We start from the raw sequence: 21474 nt of genomic DNA, 5'->3' as shown, positions 1-21474 counted from the left end.
GATTGACTTCTTTGTGCGTCCTGACCTGCTACACATGCCCAGCGAATCTTGTCAGTGTAGGTGAAACGACCTTGTGACTAGAGTCAGTTGAATGCAAAAAACACAGCGAAAATGGACAAAATGGCCATTGATCGAAATTGCATGGGTCGGCATTTCCAAACCGGGCCTCATCTGCGAAGTGTTTGAAAAACGTTTAGACACCACGTCATGTAGTTTGTGATCACCAAATTTCAGGTGTGTACGATGAACCTCCTTGGAGGAGTTCGATTTAGAAAATGGCCAAAAATGGCCATTTTTGAGCAAAAATGGCCCGGCCTGACTTTTTTTATTCATCCTGACCTGCTCTATATGCCTACAAAATTGCGTAGCTCTAGGCCAAATGTGCTTTTGACAATTTAGAAGGTGGCGCTGTGGAGCAATTTTTCTATTGACGTGTGTATTGTTCTTCCAAATAATAAAATTTTTCACCGGGTCTGATGTACATGGCAATTTTGGTGAGTTTTCGAGTATGTTTAGGGCCTCAAAAACGTGTGTCTTTGGCACGAATGATAATAATAATCCGAGCAGTTCCAATAGGGTCTTCGCACCCTTTTGGGTGCTCGGACCCTAATAAATGACCTGATATAAAACTATCCTCATATTTCATCTACATGACAGAGCGACTTGTTCTAATGTCAGTCCAGCGTTTGTTTTGTTAACATGTTGAGACTTTGCCATAATACTGAGAAACAACAAGAGTCAATAATTCAACATCCACTTTTTTTTATTTTTCTTATAAAAACGTAGACCTTGTGGACAGACCAGTTCACAAAAAAAAAAAAAGAAAAGAAACTAAATCTAAATATTCGGACTCTTTGAAAACAGCATCACGACGTGGAGTCCTTTACCTAGATTCACTTTCATACGTACAATTCAAACATCTTTGTTCCTTTAAAAACACAGTAAAACGTGCCTCTTCGTCTTCCTAAGGAGCGTGAGGAACAAACAGCCTTTACAAATGAACCGTGAAAGAACCAAAAAAAAAAAAAAAGCACAATGCCAAAAAGAAAACAAAAATACAAACAAAAGTATTTCCAACGGGAAACAAGTCGATTTTAAAGCATAATGCTACAAATACATTCTTTTCCCAGCAGAGACAAACAAAAACAATTAAATAAGCACTTTGGTCTTCCTCCTCAAACACACTGAAGATGATTATGCTAGCATTTTGATGAATGAAGCTTGTTTCGGGCAGCAGAATGCTAACTCATGAACGGAGGCGAAGATTTCTGTCAGCGTTTACTCTTATTGTAAGATGCTGTCTGTGGGCATCTGAGCTTCACGTACCGCGTTGAATCAGAGGATTGTGGAAATTTGTAAGTTCTGAGCTAGCATTCGCTTTAACGCCAAACACACACACACACACACAACCTTCTCACACAAGTGAGGTACAAAGAAAAACAAAATCTCTGAACATTTTGACATTGAAACAAGATGTAACGTCTTCTCTTCCGTTTAAAGTCTGTTTTTAAAGTGCATATCTTCATCCACGGACAGACACGTTTTCACTGCAGAAACCTGTGACAGACGGGAGCTAAAGGACTTCACTGAAATGTCATGCACACAAATCTACCATCTTTAAGTAGCTCTGGGGGGAGTTTGATATCATATCTTATAAAAAAATCCAAAGAGTATCTAAACTGGCTGAATAAATGGAGCTAGTAATCTATTACTCAGACAAAACCAGTACTTCTGCGTCTCAAAAGTGAGAGGTTACAGCTGAAGTCATCAGTTCTCGTTGACGAACTGGAGAATTAAATAACAGCATCTCTCTCAGACTTTCAGTTTGAGAAAAAAATAAAACTCTGTGTCAATTTCCACAGAAGTCAAAAGGAGAAACGGAGCTGAAAGCAAAAACAGTTTTAAAAACGACGTGTCCTAACATGCAGCGACGAGGACAGTCAGAGGTCTGCAGCGAACAAAGGTTATAACGGATGTTATATGAAATTAAAAAGTAACTATCTACACGTGTATTGCTGGAAAATACTGTTGACGGGTGATAAAATCATTAAAAAGTGAATAAAAAGCGACCTGTTCTACGTCATGCTGACTGCAGTAAATCTTTCTTCCAACCTTGTTTCCTACACACAGTTCGGTGTTTGTGAAATGTTTACGCACCAGTTGTTGTAAATGTCACCTGTTTGTTTCCATGATGATTGTTTCTTTGCAGTGCTGATGTCTACGGCTGCCCGGTGAGAACTACATAAAGCAACAACGTTCTCAGATAAGTCAGAAAGTGTACCTGCAGAACCGTTGTGTTAACATCCATCAACAGATATGTAACATTTGAAAGGTTCACACCTGGGAGCTGGTAAAAGTAGAAAATAGTTGTCAATGATCTTTGCCAGACATTCCTGTTGGTGGACCATGAAGGTGTCCCAGTCTGATCCCAACATCCTCATTGATTTAAAGCATTTACTGCATCCTCTCAGAATGTGTCTGAACTCTTACAACTAAAGCATCAGGTCGGAATAAAACTAGAAACCGATTCTGACAAATTCCAACTCATCTGATTGTTGGAAGAGAAACCACTGTGTGTACTGGAAAACAGGTTTTTAAAGTCTTGAAACTCACTCGACGTATAAATAAGAACTTTCAGTTTAAGCGAATAAAAACACAAAAAATTACAACAAAAGGATTTTTGCCTCATCAGCATCTCAATACTTTGCCTTCAGACTGGTGAATGCAGCTGAGAACCTAAACCGTTAACAAGAATAATTTATGCTCATAATAATACTTTTTGTAGACAGGTAAAATATAGTCTCGTGTCACAGACCACAAAAATGAAACAAACTAGAATTCAAATAAACCCTAAGTTAAAAACACTGAGTGGGTAAATAAATAGGTTGTGAAATTGCACAAAGTGGGAACGTTGAAGGTCAAAGCACTCTGATATGTTGAGACTGACGTTCAGTCTTTCAGTGAGTCAGTCAGTGAGAGTGGAGAGTCGACGCCGCCGCTTCTCGGTTCACTGTCATGATTTGATCTTCCACAGCTGTGAACGAGAGCAAACAGGAGAACACAATTACACAACGTCTACAGTTTTACTAGAAAATGTATGAAAAATAAAATTAACTGTGATGTAGGTGAAGCCAGTTATTTACTACTTTATGTGATTGTTTCTAGTAAAAACCCCAATATGTCATTGCACAATGATGCAACAAACTCTGCAGTACCATAAAGTACTGTAACAGTGACTTTCCACTTCAGATTTCGAGGATTTTCCTGTCAGTGTTTAGTCACACTGAAGAGTTGCTGCTGACTGGACAACGCAGTGACTCAGCCAAAGCTACTGTGCTGGAGCATAAGTTCTCTTTAGTCATGAAGATTAAAATAGTTTACTGTTAAACTGTGAGGTGTTGAATCGTAGTTTATTATAAATCACTAATATTCAATTGTAGAATTTACCACTAATACAAACTGCATCGTTCACACCTTCTCAGAACAGTTTAACTAAAAACTCAGCATTATAACCACCATGAAGGAGGATTTGTTTGTAGTTTGAAGAGGTAAACATATTTGCACCACACACTCCTGGCTTATACAGCACTTCACTGAGACAGTTTCTACTCAGAGCAACAGTCTGTATGGTGCAGCAGAAACCACCTGGATGTCTGATTAAATCTTCTGGGTCTCAATTTCCTTGAACTGCAACATTTAGCTGTTTTAAAGCAGCAAAACATCAGAGAAATGGAGCCGTAGTAGCAAAAGTTTGGTGATATTTAAAACACAAGCTATTGCAGTGAAATCAACTGTTGCACCACTCAACCCTCCTCTGTTATGGTACAACCTGGTCCAGTGAAGGAACAGATTGGTGCTCAGTCAGTCGTCAGACAGAAGTGAATGGAACAAACACATTACTAGCTAATGGATGTTGTTCAACAGAGAGCAGCAGCAGCAGCTGTTACCTTCAGGTTAAATCCTAACAGGTCAGATATGACTCCCGACACGGCGGACAGGATGACCACCTGGGTGATGTTGTAGAGCAGAGGGTTCATAGTCAAACCGTACAACCTGAACGGAGTATCCAGCTCCTGCACAGGAACACAAACAGCAGTGAGATGAGAAGTTCAGTAAAGGAGATGCAGCAGGAGAAGCAGCGGTGAAGGCAGACGGTCGGTACCTTGAGTAGTTTGGTGGCCAGTTTTAAGACGTTGTTGACCAGTGTCAGCTCCTCCTTCTTGTTTGGCTTCTTCTCCATCTTCAGATACAGGTTGATCTGTGACACACACCATGGATCAGTGTTTGAAGGCCTGTCTGTGTGTGTGTGTCCATGTGTGTGTTATCTGTGTGTGTGTGTGTTCACCTGTTCAGTGAGCAGTATGGAGGTGTTGCTGTACTTCTTGCTGGTCTCTGAGCCCAGAGTGACGAACCTGAGCAGGAACAGCGACAGACTGGAGCACCAGATCACCAGCTCCCAGTTATAGTGACACTCCAGGAACGTTTCGTGGACGTGAAGCAGCTGGAGGGAGAGAGGCGCGTACGTCGTTCAGTTTCCTAACAAAATCTGGTGTGCAGTCTGTTAAAAACTAAATAAGGGCTAACATAGATTGATACTAGTTTCATTAAAAAAACAAAACAAAACTGAAGTTTCTTCAAGCTGCTCCATGAGGTCATTAGCATCAGACAACCAACCAACCAGTGACTGCCTTGATGAGAGGACCAACCAGTGGCTTCCTCAACTGAATCTGGCTCAAGTGACTGTAACTAAAACTAAATGCATCCAACTGTACGTGCTGTTTTACTGGCCCATTGAACTACTAGTTGCAAAATGCATTGTTAGTGAAATGAAGAGGCCCAGATAGTTGCACAGTTCAGTGCTCTGCTGCTCTCACTGATCACTGTTTATATTACAGGTACAGTTCAGCTGTTCTCACTTCCTGTTTGCTGTCACATGACCGACTGAAGGAGCAGAAAATTACAGCTCATAAATGCTACCTGTTAGCAAGATGCTCCTAAAGTCGCCATTTTATAGGAATTCAGATTCATCCAAGCTTGGTGCATTTCCTATTAATGTCGCTTTTTACTCTTCAGCTCTGTTGTCGAGATTCTGGGATGTGAGGAGTCACACAAAACAGCTTGTGTTTGCTGTTTAGTGAGATAATTTAGTTACTTAAAGCTTTCCAAACAAAGCAGACTTATTTTTCATGAAAGCATTTTAAACATTTGTTTTCAGTTTGACCAAAGGACACATGGTCAGAACTTCATTAACCACATCCAGGTAGAAATGTTGCTAATTTAGTCAAGTCTCTGTTTCAGGTGGATCATTTTTTCCTTGAATCTTTACAACATGACCCTTAAAGCCACATTAATGGAGATACATGAGATTAAACTACACCGGGGTTCTCCTTTAACGTGGTTGGTTACGTACCTGGGCGCAGCAGATGAAGACGACAGACAAAGTGAGCAGGAAGGCGGACGACACAATGACATCCACTGAACGCTGAGGACCCCGTCTCTGCACATTCAACAGGACACAACTTCAGTTTTCATTTTGCTGACCACGTATTCAGAGAAATTGGTAAACAAACTAAATAATTTACTGAATGTATTTCCAGTGAGAGGCTGCTGTACCTTGAGGTAGGAGCGTAGCGACAGCCACATTTTGATGTTCTGAACTTTCTTCAGTCTAAAATGTGGGACTTCAGACTTCCTGGCTCTGCGGGCCGAAGTCAGGTGACCGAACAGTTTGGCAAACAGCAGCCTCTGAAACACACACCAGCATAAATGACTGTTAGAACAAGCTTCACTGTACATTGAAGTGAAAATTAAAAATGATCTCCAACATCTAGAGCCATTGGTCAGGTTTTCTCACCTGTTTGTAGGTCCTCTCCGCTACGCTGAGCAGGAAGAAGAAGAGCCATATAAGGCAAACGCGCACCAGGAAGCTGAGCGTTACCATGGTGATCACCAAGCCATCTGACCCACAGCCGCCTCCCAGCGCCACAGACAGCAGCTCATTGGCCGAGAGCGTCGTCAGCTGATCCAAATCACGGTACTGAGCCAGCCTGAAGCAGAGACGAAAAAAAGGAGAAAAATTGTAACATCGAAAACATGTCAATAAACCTTTTCCTATTTCTGTGAAATGTTTTTTGTTTTGCCTGATTTTATTCTCTCTCATCTGTGAGAAAGGAAGAACTACAGCAAGCTGTTTGAACTTTATTCAGACCACACTCCTGTGTGTAAGAACCTTTCAGATGTCCACAGAGTCATTCCTACTCTAACAAATACAATTACTATCAGGCTTTTAGATATCAATGGTGAAATCCTTACAACAAAAAAAACACCCATGTTAGACTTCATACATACAGTTGAAACCAGAAGTTGACATACACTGTATAAAAAGACATATAACGTTTTTTTTCCTCACTATCTGACATCAAATGTGACTAAACATTTCCTGTTTTAGGTCAGTTAGGATTACCAAAATTATTTCTATTTGCTAAACACCATAGAAAAAAAAAAGCTCATGTGTCCTTTTATACAGTGTATGTAAACTTCTGGTTATAACTGTACGCAGAGTATTTGCATTTGCATTGTTACTCGTCATACTTCTAATTGTGGAGACGATTTTTACTCGCGACATTGCTTTTGGATATTCAAAATTACATTACTAATAATAGAAACTGTTTTTCATTTTGAATATCGGACATTAAAACGAGGACTGGTAGATGTCCAAGTGGGGAATTTTTCTTGTTAAACATTCTGTTGCAGAGACACTAATGTAGCTCTGCAGCTAAATTAAACACAAAAGACAACACTGACAATATTTGTTGTAGGTGGAACGAAGTTGTTTTCACATGAAATAATCATTTTTGATCAGAAAGAATCTGCAGTACCTGTAAGCGAAGGGAGTGAGTCCGAGTGTTACTGAAACCAGGTTCCCAAAGACCTGGTACCCGATACCAGGAGTGTAAAGATTCACCTGTACAAAGAGACAGAGCGATTAGTGGTTCATTCATTAGAGCTTTAGTCCTTCAGTTTGTTTCACAGCCACAGAAAGTGTAACTCACTCTGTTCATGATCATGCCGCTGATCTCCAGCACTGACATGTCAGCCTTCTTACACTCGTTCCCCTCCCACACGATGGCGCTCACTCTCTCCAGGCCGGGGTTGGAGCTGTGCAGCCAGGGAACGTGACCCTGCAGAACAAGATGTACATGAACACAGACCTCTGATCACAACCTCAGAGGTGAGAAATAACCCCCAGTAAGAAATCTGATGTCTTCATGATCTGCAGGTCAGAAGATGTGTGGATTCACATGGAGCTAAACTTCTAACTATTCTTTCATCAGCATTTATATGACTTAAGTTGAATATGGCCACTTAAATGCTGAAATACGGGGTGTAGCCTCGACATCTAAAAGGAAAACAAAAAACAACTGTAAAAATAGAATTATCTGACTTTTGTGATGTGCTGTTCCATCAGGAAGCATGAACAAATGTAAGTGTTAAATCATCAGACTTCATCAAAATCACTGTTTTCTACATGCCTCTTTTAAAAATTTTGCCAAAAACAAACCAGATTCTGAAAAAAAACAACAACAAAAAACTAAAAACTTGGTGTAACAGTGAAGCCATTAATGACTCAGCTACAAAAACGTAGGACTGAAGTACAGGAGGCACAGAGCAGCAAAAAGACAAGTCTGGACACAAATGAAAAACTAAGTCGTAAAATATCTACAGTATGTTGAGTCACCCTTGTTTCCAGAACTGGTACCACCTGTGGGGACTTGTACATGATGATTTGAGTTTTTTTTTTCAAATTCTTGTAAAATAAATTGAAGTAATTAACTTTGTTTTCTGTGTGATTTATGGCATAATAACTGTATTACTGCTTATGGGGCAGGGTTGAGCTCTCTGCCAGGGTGTGATGTGTACATAGAGGTGCAGGACTTTATATTAGAGTAAAAAATGAACCCACACTAAATAAGAATGTGATAAGAGCAGAAAACGCCAAAAAACTAAAGTTCAGAGACTTAAACTAGATTCCTGTGACAAGTGAAAGTTGCAAACTCAAAAACAAAAAGAGGCTTTCCAGACCTGATGGAAAGGGTCGTCTCTGTATTCCTTCTTAGCAGGAGGACAGACGGGTGTTCCTCCTCCTTCTCCCTCTGCAAAGCAAAGGAGTAACAGTATTAATTTACATACACTGACCCACAGATGTCATTTATGTTTGAACAAAGACTCTTCATTAATCACTTCAGCTGGTAACCTGAGCTACATGTAAACAGTGCGTCTGTGTATATTTGCTCCTATTCAGTGTTCCTCTCTGACCTGTTTCTGAGGTGCAGGACGACCTGCACTCTGCACAGTGCAGGAAGTCTTCCCACATCAGGTCCTCGGTCTCTGACTCGTGTCGAGTGCTCTCTGAGTCTTGTGTCCTCAGACTTGAACATCTGGAGCTACAGCTGGTGCCTGACTTGGGGACATCCTGAGACACAGAATGGATGATTGGTATTTTGTGAAAACTATGAAACAACAATATGTGTTAGAGCTCTTGAATGTGCTTATTTACCTCCACAGCGTAGTGTTTCTTGTAATGGTGGGAACTCTTGCGGTTTCGAAGCGCACAGTCACTGTTCATTCTCTCGACACCCCTGCGGAGGGCGCTGTAGGAAGCTTCAGGGTCCTCCTCGCTGGACGCCTCATCGGACGCAGGGTCCTTAGAGACAAAAAAAGATGAATCAGTCGAGTCCACATGCTTTTTTTCAGTCCAATCACCTACTCTGATCATGAACAAAGAGTAAACAGTATTACAGTTAAATAAACTGATAAATAAGTCAGTAATTGATTGATCACCTTGTTGCCGCTGGCCAGCATCAGTCCTGAGCTTCGTCCTGTGTGAGCGTGTGCAGGCTGAATGTGGGAGTTCCAGCAAACCTCATCAGCCCTGTTCAACAAATCACATCGCTGCTCGTGGAGCTGAAGACCCTCCTCACTGCTGCGATTGGTCACCCGGCCGTCCAGCGACACGTAGCCGTTGTCCGTCTCCGTTGATTTGTCGATGGAGAGCTTGGACTTCTTAGATCTTTAGGAGGAAGTGGAGGAAGAAAAGGCGAGGCAGGAGATCGATGGAGAAAGACATATAGGAGGAGAGACGTTTAGATAAAGAGAGACAGCAGGGCGGTGAATTTACTAATAATTTTAGTCTCAAATGCTGACATGCAGTGAGTTAAATCACAGGAGCAGGCAGTCAACACAACACTGTGGAACATTCATGCAAAATGAGCATCACTATGGGTGAGGAAGTGTTGCAGACATGATGTACTGCACCAAACATTCAAGCACAGATGCAAGTTATTTCCTTAACTGACAGTCAGTTGTGTGACGATCAGTAACACATTAATGGTTGAAATGAATGAAAGACGGTGGACGTTTTTCCATATTCTGATACAACTGTTTTAAACCACTGATGCTTAATGTTTGTCCTAAAATCTGCTCGGTTACATCAGGAGTAAAAGTAAACACCAGGTTACTTCAAATACAAATAAGTAGCAAAATTACTAGCAAAAAAAATCTGCTTAAAATTTGCTGTTTAGCGATTGGACCGACAAAATCCAAAGTATTAAACACAGCAGACGAGCTGCAGTAAATAACAGTAAACAACCTGTAACATTATTCATCTTTTTAGAGTAGTTTATAAAAAATAATGATCCTCGTTTACATGACCAGTTTACCTTCGTCCAGCGGCTAAAAACAGCTGCTCAGTTGGAACAAATGTCCACAAATGCTGCTGCAGCAGCTAAATCAGTCTAAAAAACCTGCCCGTATTTACTGCCACCTCTAAAATGTATTCATCCTTAAGGGCGGAGAGCAAACACACCTGTAACTCCATCTCATTAAACATGGTGGGGCGACCTGGCACTACATCTGATAGTACAGTCCCTGATATGGTGAAATTATTCATGACAATTAATCGATCAATTAAAATAATTTTAAAAAAACAAACAAAAAAACATTCAAGTCAAACATGGAAGAAGTTGACTGATAAAAGCACTGAGCATCAAGTTTTGTATTATCTGTTGTATTCTAGTTGAATTCTGACTTTCTGGTAAAGCCAGATTTCAAAAAACTTTGAAATAGTTGAAACGGTAAACAAGAGAGTAAATCTGTGGATTAATGAGAGAGATTAAATGACAGAGGCACGAGTGTCTCGTCCTAAGAGCTGAAGTGAATGTGGCAGATAATCAATGGATGAAGGCATCAAATAAAGAGTTGTTGTCTAAATCGTTCCACACTGCGGCAGACTGCTGAAAGCTGGTTGAAGTAGAAGCGTGGGGAGAGGCGGCGGCCTGAGACGCTCATCGGTTTGAATAAGGCAAAAAAACAAGTTTAAGGAACTTTAAGATAAGTGATGAGGCCGTATACTTTTCAGGCAAGAGCTGTGCCCCCATGCTTCTTTTGAACGCAGCTTGATCAGCAAGTTTTTACATAAATATTAGCTGCAAAATCCCCCTGCTCCTGATGATCGATGGAAAGATTTGGCACTAAAGGAGCTGTCATTTGTACAGGCGGCAAAGCTTTAGGTCAAAACGCCTTTTTCTGATTCATTTAGAAGTGACTAGATTTGCATGTCTAGTTCATGACTGGGTTGAGATTTTTCTTCATCTTTGTTCAGGAGCTTTAAAGTTCAAGAGCAGAAATGATGTTGCAGCTAAAGAAGCTCAGGTTAGGTGTGAGTCAAGGCTGGCTTTAGTTTGGGATTTTTCAATGAAGCAAATGTGCTTGTTCAGTAAATTTTCACTCATAATAGAGATGCAGACATTTAGTGCAGAGATTAAATTCCACATTTGGAACCCACAGATTGTTGTTGGAGTAAATACATGCATTGATCCATCATGGTGGACAAACTGCAGCTCAGCCCCGACTCTGTGCATCATCTCGTTGTAGGAGGATGGGAAACGAAAATACACACCCAGCTTTACAGATATCATGCCAGAAATCTTGGAAGAAAGCGCCCAGGCTGTATGTGGTGCTGGCTGAGTGGGAGTGTGGCGCCCCCTCCTGTGTGTTATCGGTAGTGCTAGACCCGTCGCCTTCCCTATGCACCTCCATCTGAGATGCCTTCCTCAACTTCCTTCAGTTTGGAAAGAATGGAGGATGGAGAGAGACTTTGAGCGAACCTGCAGACTATCAAGTCTTGAAACTACAGCAGCGTGTCCACCGGGAGCCCGGCTGCACTGATGGAGAGTTTTTAGGTAACACAGCAAGTTGGATTTAACCTTTAACAGAAGCTAAACAGTGCTGTGATTCAGGTTTGCAGCAGTGAGGCTTCTCAAAAGTACAGCTGGCCCCGCTGGACACAGAGGCTGATGCATAAAATCGTATGAGCCAAAAGGTGAACGGAAAAATGTTTTATGACCTCAGGAGGAAAAAATATTTCATTATGTTAATGTTTTATGAAGAAAGCATGTCTGAGTTGTTCATCTATATTTCTTTGCCTTGGTCAGGAGAGACGTTACGGGTGAACAGGGTCAAATGTTTTAACTCAGATATCCCCATGAAACGTCCACCGTTTATTAATCACATTAAGACAGTTATTTATTTTGCATTTTCAGAATTTTTTGTTTAACTATGAAAATGAAGTATTATCTATTTAAATATGCACTGATATTCACCACAACAGAAATCTGAATGTTGAATAAAGTCAGGATCAAAATGCTTGTATTTTTTTTTTTTCTGACATCTTAGAGTCAAAGGTTTTAACAAAAAAATAATTAAGTAATGTTTCAGAGAGTAAAATGTTCTATAAATCAGAGTGAATGATGTATGAACAAGGCGTCCTGTAAAAACCCTCAGAACACAGGACTTAAACTGGAAAATCTGGTGTTCAAAGTGCTGCTCAAGTGGCCATTTGTAGAATAAAGAATGAGAGAATTTTATTTTTTTTTTGACAAAACAGCCTTTAAAAATATTTATTGTAAAAGTTATTACATGTTTACTGGAAGCTACTATTTCAGAGTTTAAAAAAAAAAGTATTTTATTTTACATTAAGACAATGTTTTTTGTATTACAAGTTTCTACAACTTGTATGTTTAAATATGCAAACGACGTATTATCTTATTAATTATGTGTTAATCTGTATATATTTCTGAAAGACAAAATTTAGTAAAAATATCTAAATGCGTATATATTTAGAATGTTTGTTTATGCTGCTCTGGGAACAAAGACATGGTATGAAAGGAAAACATCCCAAAAGTAAAAAGTTGACAATTGCATGTTGTGTGTCAGTGACTTCTATTTTGCTATTTTGGTTTAGTGTGTACGTTCGCATGACAGTAACATAAAAGTACAATTTCCTGGATCTTCTATGAATAGATTTGGTTATTAATAATATATATATATTTGTTTTTTGGGTGGGGGGGAAAGGATACACAGAAGAGGTGTAGAACTTGTGTTTTGGTTTTCCAATTTACAAAAAAAAAATAATAATGTGATTGACAACAACTCCTCCTGGTTTTAATTAGGTTTTATTGTGTTTTCTGTTCCCGTACAGTGTTAGGTAATATTTAATTTGTTTTTTGTCAGTGTGTAGGCAGGAAACCAAACAGCACTTTTTAAAATCTAAAATCACTCGTGATGCATGAGAGCATCCTGTGAAACCTGGTTTTAAAATGTTTCCTGCTGTGGAGACTGATAAATGTCTTCAAGGCTTTCAGGGAAAAGAAAAAGGCAGATACAGAGTAATATTCAGACAAACAGAATCAACTCTGTGTAATAGAACTGGACCCTTTTCATGAGCGATGATTCACTGAGGCAGCAAACTGTTTGTTTTATCTCCTGTAACTCTTTCCAAAACTGTGGCATGGTCCAATTTTCTTCCCGAGAGTCTGAAAATTGTCTTTATATCATTGTGAACCAGAGACAGCAGCCACACACTGACAAGCTTTAAACCAACAGAGAAAAACTCACAAACTGCAAATCTAAACACTACAAAACACAGCAGCGAGTAAGCAGCCTACTCTACTTTCACACAGTGAATCCTTCTGGCTGCAAACTGAGACACTAAATTTATCAGGGAGAGATTTCCTGGAGACGTCAGCTGTCAAATTTGTCTAATTTGCAGTTTTGTGTTTGAAAAAGCTTCACTTTCAACATGTCAAGTCAGAATTTATGTCGTCCTCATACAATAGAAGAAAAGTATTTTTTTTGTTGTTGTTTTTTTAAATGTGAGGTTTACACTTTGGTGCTGAAGGTTCTTTTCAGGACAAAATTGATGCAGATTGTAACAAAGGCAGAAAGAATGTTTGGATTTCTCTTATTTGACAGAAACTCGTGGAAAACTCTCCTGATAAAAACACCATTTCTGATTTAGAGTTTAGTGTAAAAAATCCCAAACAGTGAGGGCAAATGCAACCCAGGAACAAAACACATATTCATTTGTTTGCTGAACTTCTTTCCTGCAGTCTATCTTGTGGTTTTGCATTCACTAAATGCTCCTTTTGTTATCTCAGTTTATCATCTCATCTCTTCCTGTGTCCTTATTTTCTCTCTTGTGACTCTTGTGTGACTCTTTTCTTCCTGAACCTCATCTCTATCAGCTCCTCATCTCCTTCCACACTCTCTTCAGGTCTATTAAATCATGGACAGGTTTCCGTGTTTTCACTCCTTACCTGCGTCTCTTGCCCCCGCTGCTCGAGGCAGGCTTCGGGGTTCTGGTGGAGACGATCTGACAGTGGACGGTGCCCAGCAGCAGCATGAGCCAGATGGCTCCGAACACCTCGGTGGCCGGTATCCCATGAGGCTGAGGGATGCTCACGTACAGGACTGCTGCTGCCACTGTGAGAAATACAGAAGAATGGAATCCATTACAGCAGAGACAGCTTCAGCGCTACTGGTTATACCTGGATTGTGAGCGAACAGCTTTTAAACATTCTGGTTTTAGTTAGTCCTCCAGTTTTACTGCCCTTATCAACCCAGACAAGCCAACTGTACACAACTTGTTTGGCAGGAAATGGTGTCAACTGAAATTATTAAATCACCAGCACACAGACTCAAAATCTCATTTAACTAGATCCAACTGGAATCAAAACGCACATCTCACCTCTTAACATCTATCATTTTTAATGGAATTTACATTTCATGGAAAAGCTTCTAACAAAAGAACTGTGAGGATATTGGTTTGTTTGCTTTAAAAAAAAAACAGACCATACTGTAGAAAAAGATACTTGGGATAATTTATAATTTATATTTGTTAAGTACATTGCTGGAATGTTAATAAACAATGATCCTAAAATTGCTAACTGCAAAACTACCAGCCAGTTTATATAAATTTTTTCCACTCTTGAAAAATCCCCCCACAAATAAACATCTGTCAGGCTGTGGTTCAGACATGATTTGTTTATAATAAAGAGTCATAATTCAAGAGAAATATCTGGGACATGCTTGATGCCAGAGCGGTTTAAGGCACCACGTACGTTCTACATCTCGTCAACCACACCTGCATGAAATTCTAGATCTCTGGGCCGAAGCTTCTGGGACTTTCCGTAAAATGAACTGAACAGCTGAACTGTGGTGAATCTAACCACATCGACAAACGTTTAAACATCTACATCTATTGGTGCAGTATTAATTTAAACCAGCCTAAACAGGTCAACGGCCACCTGGAGGCTGTAAAGAGGTTGAATAAATCTTGTAGTGAGTCTGAGTGCAGGCGTCACTCTTTTGACCGGAGTGCATTTCTAGCGGACTTGCACCTACATGCAGAGTGCGTTAAATGTCACTCTCTCTTTGGCAAAGACACCTCAAGATATTTTCCACAGATATTTTCACATTGAGAGAACATTGAACTTAAATTCATCAAGAGATCAAAACACAACTCCAGTGGGATGCTTGTGTTGCCTTGTGTGCACTAGATGTTCAACTAAGCAGCATGTTAGCTTTAGGATGTGGACAAGATGGCACTCTGAGGTGGTGTTTGTCTTCATTTTGTTATCTCTGTCCTCTTGTGGTCAAAATGACTTGATACACTTAAAGCTGCCTTAGTGTAGTGTGAAATCACCATGAAGGTGTGTGTGTGTGTTTTATGTAGTATGTGGAGGAAGTGAGCAGGAAGGGTGGAGGCAGAGATGAAAAGTAACAGCGTTTTCTTCTGAGCAGAAAAGGGCAACATGATGTAGGAGGTGGAAAACACTGCTCAGTGGTCTTGAAAGTGTTTGTGCAGCGAGTGTGTGCGGCTCTGTGGGCGTAGACTGGGAGTACTCCATGTTAGCAGGACACGGTGCACTGTATGGGTATTTTAAGAAAAACAGACTCTGTGCAAGGCAGCAGCTGCTCAACAGCTTGTGAACCCGGTTTTCTTCTGACAGAATTAAACATACAGTGAGGATCGGGTTAGTTTAGGCACCGATCAGTCAGGTTGGAAATGATGATGATGGAAGTGGCCTCTCGGATCTACTGAACCTCATTAGACTAGACTACAACTGTTTATTCCACCTGTAGAACCGTTTACTGAGATGTAACATGAACTTTATAATCACTTCATTCAAACAAAGGTTTACAAAACTGCACACAGTGTCAGTTTAGTACTTACTTACTTAGAACTGCAATAGTTTTTCTGACATTTGGTTGAGGATGATCAATAAAGTAAGAATTTCATTGCACAGTCTGACCGTCGAGTTTTCTGTACATATGATAATAAACCTCTTGAATCTAGAGCTGTGATGATTATTCAATTAGTTGCCAACTATTTTGATAATTAATCAGGTTGAGTATTTAATTTTTTTAAAGTCTGAATACTCTGATTCCAGCTTCTTAAATGTGACTAACTTCTGGTTTCCTTCCTCCTCTAAAACAGAAAACAGAACATCATCAACTTGTGAACAAAACAAGACATTTGAAGACGTCACCGTGAGTTTTGGGAAACACCCTTTTCACTATTTTCCGGTATTTTACAGAGCAAACAATAAATCGAAAAAGAACTCAACAAAGAAAATAATCGTTAGTTGCAGCCTTACATTAGATACTATTCAAACTAGGAACTGCAGACACAAAATTAAGCTCAGCAGGATTTTTGTAACAATAAGACCTATTTTTAATATTATCTAAACAGATTTTGAGGAGAAATGTGACATTCCCACCACAGACGCCATATTTTTCCAGTCTGACAAAGCTCACATTGAGGTCTTACTAAAGAAAACAACACTGATGTCCGTCTCCAGTCAGAAGCACATTTGCACACACTCTCAGACCAACCTTGCAGCAGATAGAGAGCCAGCAATAAGAGGAAAATGGCTCTGGAGGTGACCTGGATCCACCATCGGTAAAAGAAGGGGAAGAAGACGACTCTGACGATGCCCTTCCTAGTCAGTGACGTCCACGGACTCTCAGGTTTGGCCTTGGCAAACGCCGAACCTGAGAGAAAGAGAATAAAAACACACACTCGCTTTAATGAGAACTAATTAAAGAAAAAGCAGCAGAACAGCTCATCACTTAATACATCCTGGAGAGACTTTTGTTGTTTCTTTATCTCTTCCTCCATCCATCCCCTCGATCTGTTTATCTCCTCTCTGCCTTCATTTCTGTCTTGATTATCTCCCTCACAATGAGGATAAAATTGACTGCGCTGATGAATAATTGAGAGCGAGATCAATATGAGACAGGCACCAAGAGATGAGAGCAGAGATAAAGAGATGACGGCACACACAGCGAGGATCAACAGTGACAGGAGGTTGGCTCGGAGACGCTGGCATCTCAGGTTCATGTGTGTGTGTTTTATGTGTTTGTCACTGAGCAGTGCATCTGTGGAGTTTGGCTTAAGCAGAAAGCCTGTCTCATATCTAATCTAATTAGCCTGATGGAACGGAAGTCAGTTTTGCTTTTCTCACCTCTAACCAAGTCCACATCTATGAGATCTGGTTTGACATGTCCCGTCTTCTTTGGCTTGTTCCTCAAGCCCTGCAGGGGGAGACAAAGAGTCACACAGTCAAAGCCAGACAAAGACATTTAAAGACATTTTTATGACACATGTCTGCAGACTTCTCGTGCACTTTATGCCTTCATAAACACACATGCGTTCAGTGTTTGAGGAGGCACACCGTGCAGCTACTGGCTCTACTCTATTCACCAGCACACGCAGCTACTCACATCTAGTAGCTCACTCTAGAAAACCAAAGTCTACACTTCAGTGTGTTACATCAGGTCAAATTCTGAGACTTTTGTGCTGCTTTGTATTTAGATGACTATCCCCAAAGTTCAGTCCCTGAAACCAACGGTGTGCTGCAGCTCTTATTCATTCTGATGGCTGCAGTTAAAGTCGGTGCTTTGTTCAGTTTATGACCCTGGGAATAACTCTCCCCTGTGGCACGCTGCCTTCCTGTGCCAGTCTGTCACTTCCTCCTATGATGCATACACTTTGTGTGTGTGTGTGTGTGTGTGTGTGTGTGTGTGTGTGTGTGTGTGTGTGCACTCCATCAGTTGTGATGACAAACTGTACCAAGACTTTATGAGTGGCTGTAAGTTATGAAATTCACATGAATGTCGCGCATGGTAGTCTGTCTGTCACACAAACACTGAACACAGTTTAAAAGAGTTAAAGTGTGTGTGTGTGTGTGTGTGTCTGTTTGTGTGTCTGTGTGTGTGTCTGTGTGTGTGTGTTAAGCTACAGTGGTGAGGAGTCTTATATTTGTTTGGTTTTATTGGAGGTTTCATATCCATGGTTTGGGGTAAACAGCTGTGACTACGGTGCTGTATGTACAACGAGGATGAAAACACAAACATCCTTCGAGGATATTTAATGCGGGAACATTTTTGAAACTATTTTCATGTTTATGATTTTATGTGTGATCACTTCATTTCAGTCTATATTCTGCACACCTTAAATCTGTCATGTTGTTGTCTGCTGCAACATTTTTCAGCCCGTAGCTGTTCTGGGAGCTTTAATCCTGTGTGCGGATCCATTTTCTCTTATTTTCTTGAAAGGTTCCTTCAACTCTCTGAACTCTAAAATCCGCTAGTGGGTTTGAAAGGCATGTTTACAAAAAACAACCACAATTACACCATTTATCAGAGCCAGAAACTGTAAAAGCAGAAGGAATTCTCGGATTTTCATCCTTCTGACAGTCCTTGAACTACTCATCTGTGATGTGCTGTCGCCTCTGCTAACCAAATCTCAAAAACATAATCAAAAGGAAATAGTTTGACAGATTCGGTCCACAGAAATTACATTTTTTCCCCATTGCAGTTTTGATTTGAAATCTATTAACAGTTCAGCCCTATAGTCCTGCTAACTTATACTTTTTTTCTTACATTTCCTGAAATCAGGTATTTGTCAGCAATATTTGAATTGAAAAATACTTTCATCGTCACTAAAGAAGTAGAGGAGAGTGTATCTGAACAAGTCCTTTCAAGTCTTTGAACTTCTGCATACTTTAAAGTGAGTCACATCCAAAAGCGCTGAGAAATACTCCACAAAGCCGTCCACTTGAATCTGCCTGGCTCATGCTAATATTTACATACCGACCAATCAAGCTGCGCGTTATCAGTCAGTGGTCTGATATGGAGGCTCTTATCTTTAAATAGCACAACCAACGAGCTAATAAGCTGTGTGTCCGTGAGAGAGATGGGAAAGTGTATAAGAGCAGCAGACACTGAGTCTGTGTGTGTGAAGGACTAAAAGAAGCTGATCAATAGACTCCTCTTGGCAGCAGATTTACTGCAGAGGTAAAGTCCTTCACAAGCATCTCGGCCGGCCGCAGCGCTCTTATCTCTGTGCTATTCATAGCCGCCGCTTATCTTCTTGAACTACATGTTGCTTCAGTGACTGATTGGTACACTATGTATAAATACCAGTCGATTATTTAAACCGTTGGTACCACATCTGAAGAAAAACGATCACTCTTTGCTCTTTACATTCTCTAGTAAAGGCTGCTTGTCACATTGCTTTATTCTTTTATTTGCCACACACACATAGGCACTTAGATGTTGAAATGTATTTCGACAGTGCCATTTTCAACTTTAAAGCAAAATATAATGTAGGTTGTTGTTTATACCAGCAGGTGGCGACGAGTTTTTTCCTACGGAGGTTTTTACTGTCCTGCTCTGATAAACCAAATAAATATGTCTCAACCAGTAAACAGCATCTGTGAGAGCGAGTTTGTCTTTAGGGGTTAAGTTATTAGACTTAAAACGTTTCTAAAGAATGAATTGCTTTGTGTAAGAGAGAGGCTTTAGCCCAGTGATGAAAAAAAAAAAAAAGGGATGCTACAAGTATTTTTGCTCAAGATGAAAATGTAAACATAAGAGTCAGGTTTTACAAGACAAGGTCTATTTTGGCTCTGGATTATGCAGAGCTGGACTTATCAGGTATACAGGGGAAATCACAAATCTGATCCCCAGTTAAGACAAGAATTCAAGAGCAGCTGTGTGTTCTCTGTAATAATGTTGGACGTGGTCTTACTGCTAAATATAGAACCACCGTCGCACATCAAACAGTTTCGGCAGATTTATGAGAGCGACTGGTTCGGTTTTCACGAGGCTATAAACAGTATAATTAACACTTTACGGGGGTGAGGAGGTGAAACGTGTATCTATATTATACTATCTTTACCACTCTGCCGCAGATACACACTCTGCTAAACCATCAACGTGTGTGTGTGTGTGTGTGTGTGTGGGTGTGTGTGTGTGTGTGTGTGTGAGCCCATTAAAGAGAGTGTTTTTCGCCTCTCTGTTTACAGGATAAAAAGGTACCGTACAAGGGAAAGAAGGAGATAGAAGCAGAGATGTGGCACAAACTAAAAGCCTCTCAACATTAATTCCATGCAATTTTTTTTATAACTTCTGTCATTTTGATTAACTCCTAACAATCCAAAACTACATGCAAATCCTGCCTCATCAAGCAGCACCATTATTAGGATGCTGACCTCTCATTTGGGAATGTTGGATGTATGAGAATCTCTCATAAAAGCTGAGAAGGCAGACATGAAGTTGTTTCATTTGAAGGTCACAGCAGACACACTGCAGTGTCACATCAACCTCTAGTTTAAGCCCTCAAGTGATACCTGGACGCTCTGCATAATGTCGACTATAATGTATCCTAATAGGCATTAAATCAGCCTGATTCCTGCTGTTAAAGGAGCAGTAAAAGGTAAACTTCAAAGACAGGGTGAAGCTGCTGATTCTGGGTGGTAGAGCAAGACGGCATGACAGTAGTCCTACTAGTCAGAGTCCACTTATAGTTTCATCTCATCTTCCTGATGTTTTATATTGATCAGTTACCAGATTTCACTCAGGTTTCTATTTTACATTTTTGCTTTTATAGTTCCACCTTTTTTACTCCATCCAATATGTGTTACCTTAGCTATTCTGTCACACGGCTGTTTTGCTTGCACGTCTTCATCCTTGTCACTCCCTCCATTCATTCATACACAGTACTACATGTTATTCATTTTGTGTCTTCTTTCTCTAATAGTTGGTCCTATTTCCAAGGATTTTTGGGCCTGGAGCTGCATGTGTCTGATCTGCATCAACAACCTGTTCAGCGTTTGTTCAATTGTTTGCTATTTGTTTGTCTCTGCTTTCCTGTTCTCTCTCCCCTTTACCCCTCGGTGGCTGACCTCTGTGAGCCTGGTCCTGCTGGAGGTCACTTCAGCATCACAGGGTTGAGTTTTGATGCATTTTGTATGGTCTTATCTTTAATTTGTAAATTAGTCAGGTACTTCTCCATGACCAATATTCCTGTAGGGTCTTAACCCAAGTATTTAAATTATTCTGGTAAATGTGTATTTTATATAATTCTGCATAAATCACACTGCAGGCGTCCTAACTTACTTGTAAAGTAAATTTGCAACTCAAATCTTATTTCTCTATTAAAAAGCACTTTGGCTCAACAGCTGTAGTTTTAAATGTGCCGTATAATGGTGACATGATTTGACAGTGTTCTTGTGATCATGAGTTTTTGTAACAAGATAAAATATGCAACAAAGAAAAGCAAAGGCTGTTGATTTTTGACCCACATTTTGGGCCAGGTTGAAATGCAGAAATGCAGTCGTGACACATTTTGTCTTTCGAGAATCTTTGATCTGAGCTAAGCTTCCAGCATTCTGTGTCACTTCAAGGCTTACTGCTGTGATTTCTTCAATCATAGAAAGACCTGTCTGGTGCCACATTGATCTCATGACTCATGCCACTTTAATTGTGTTCACACAGACGACTCAGTTTCCCAATTTGTTTTCTTTTGCTGTAGTTAAACTTTCAGCGAAAACCGTCTTCCTGCAGCAACAAAGCAGCGTTGCATCATTGTGGGGTTAATGAACACACCAGGATCTGTCAGCTCAACTCAAACCAAACAATCAGGGTCTAGAAGTTTACAGCTGTGGGTGAGCACACGTGCACTGTGGGACGACAAGAGGGACGTCCTCGTTGCTGTATACTCACCAGAGAAATAAACTGGAGAGAGGAGGAGGAGGAAAAGACGGATGGAGGAGAACGGAGGAG

At 40.3% G+C, this 21474-nt stretch overlaps 1 protein-coding gene across 3 annotated transcripts in view; it reads right to left on the bottom strand.

Annotated features, from left to right (window-relative positions):
- Positions 1–745: 745 nt before the first annotated feature.
- LOC103358117 (putative homeodomain transcription factor 2) overlaps positions 746–21474 on the bottom strand; it is a 56551-nt gene continuing 35822 nt past the window's right edge. The window contains exons 5-22 of one of the 3 annotated variants that reach the window (XM_008282949.1): positions 21415–21426; positions 16869–16938; positions 16237–16395; positions 13656–13821; positions 10958–11119; positions 8842–9070; positions 8558–8704; positions 8317–8473; positions 8083–8153; positions 7053–7181; positions 6879–6964; positions 5855–6047; positions 5614–5745; positions 5411–5497; positions 4346–4501; positions 4163–4258; positions 3948–4073; positions 746–3034 (exon numbers count right to left, since the gene is read on the bottom strand). In XM_008282949.1, the coding sequence (XP_008281171.1) occupies positions 3014–3034; positions 3948–4073; positions 4163–4258; positions 4346–4501; positions 5411–5497; positions 5614–5745; positions 5855–6047; positions 6879–6964; positions 7053–7181; positions 8083–8153; positions 8317–8473; positions 8558–8704; positions 8842–9070; positions 10958–11119; positions 13656–13821; positions 16237–16395; positions 16869–16938; positions 21415–21426 (2199 nt within the window). In that variant the 3' untranslated portion in view covers positions 746–3013. The remainder of the gene's footprint in view (positions 3035–3947; positions 4074–4162; positions 4259–4345; positions 4502–5410; positions 5498–5613; positions 5746–5854; positions 6048–6878; positions 6965–7052; positions 7182–8082; positions 8154–8316; positions 8474–8557; positions 8705–8841; positions 9071–10957; positions 11120–13655; positions 13822–16236; positions 16396–16868; positions 16939–21414; positions 21427–21474) is intronic. The other 2 variants (XM_008282951.1, XM_008282950.1) reach the window with 2 other exon arrangements.

This window comes from Stegastes partitus, unplaced genomic scaffold, assembly GCF_000690725.1.
Source record: "Stegastes partitus isolate 25-593 unplaced genomic scaffold, Stegastes_partitus-1.0.2 Scaffold290, whole genome shotgun sequence".
Classification (NCBI taxonomy): domain Eukaryota; kingdom Metazoa; phylum Chordata; class Actinopteri; family Pomacentridae; genus Stegastes; species Stegastes partitus.
The sequence above is the reverse complement of the archived record's forward strand: the minus strand, read 5'-3'. Positions and strand labels throughout refer to the sequence as shown.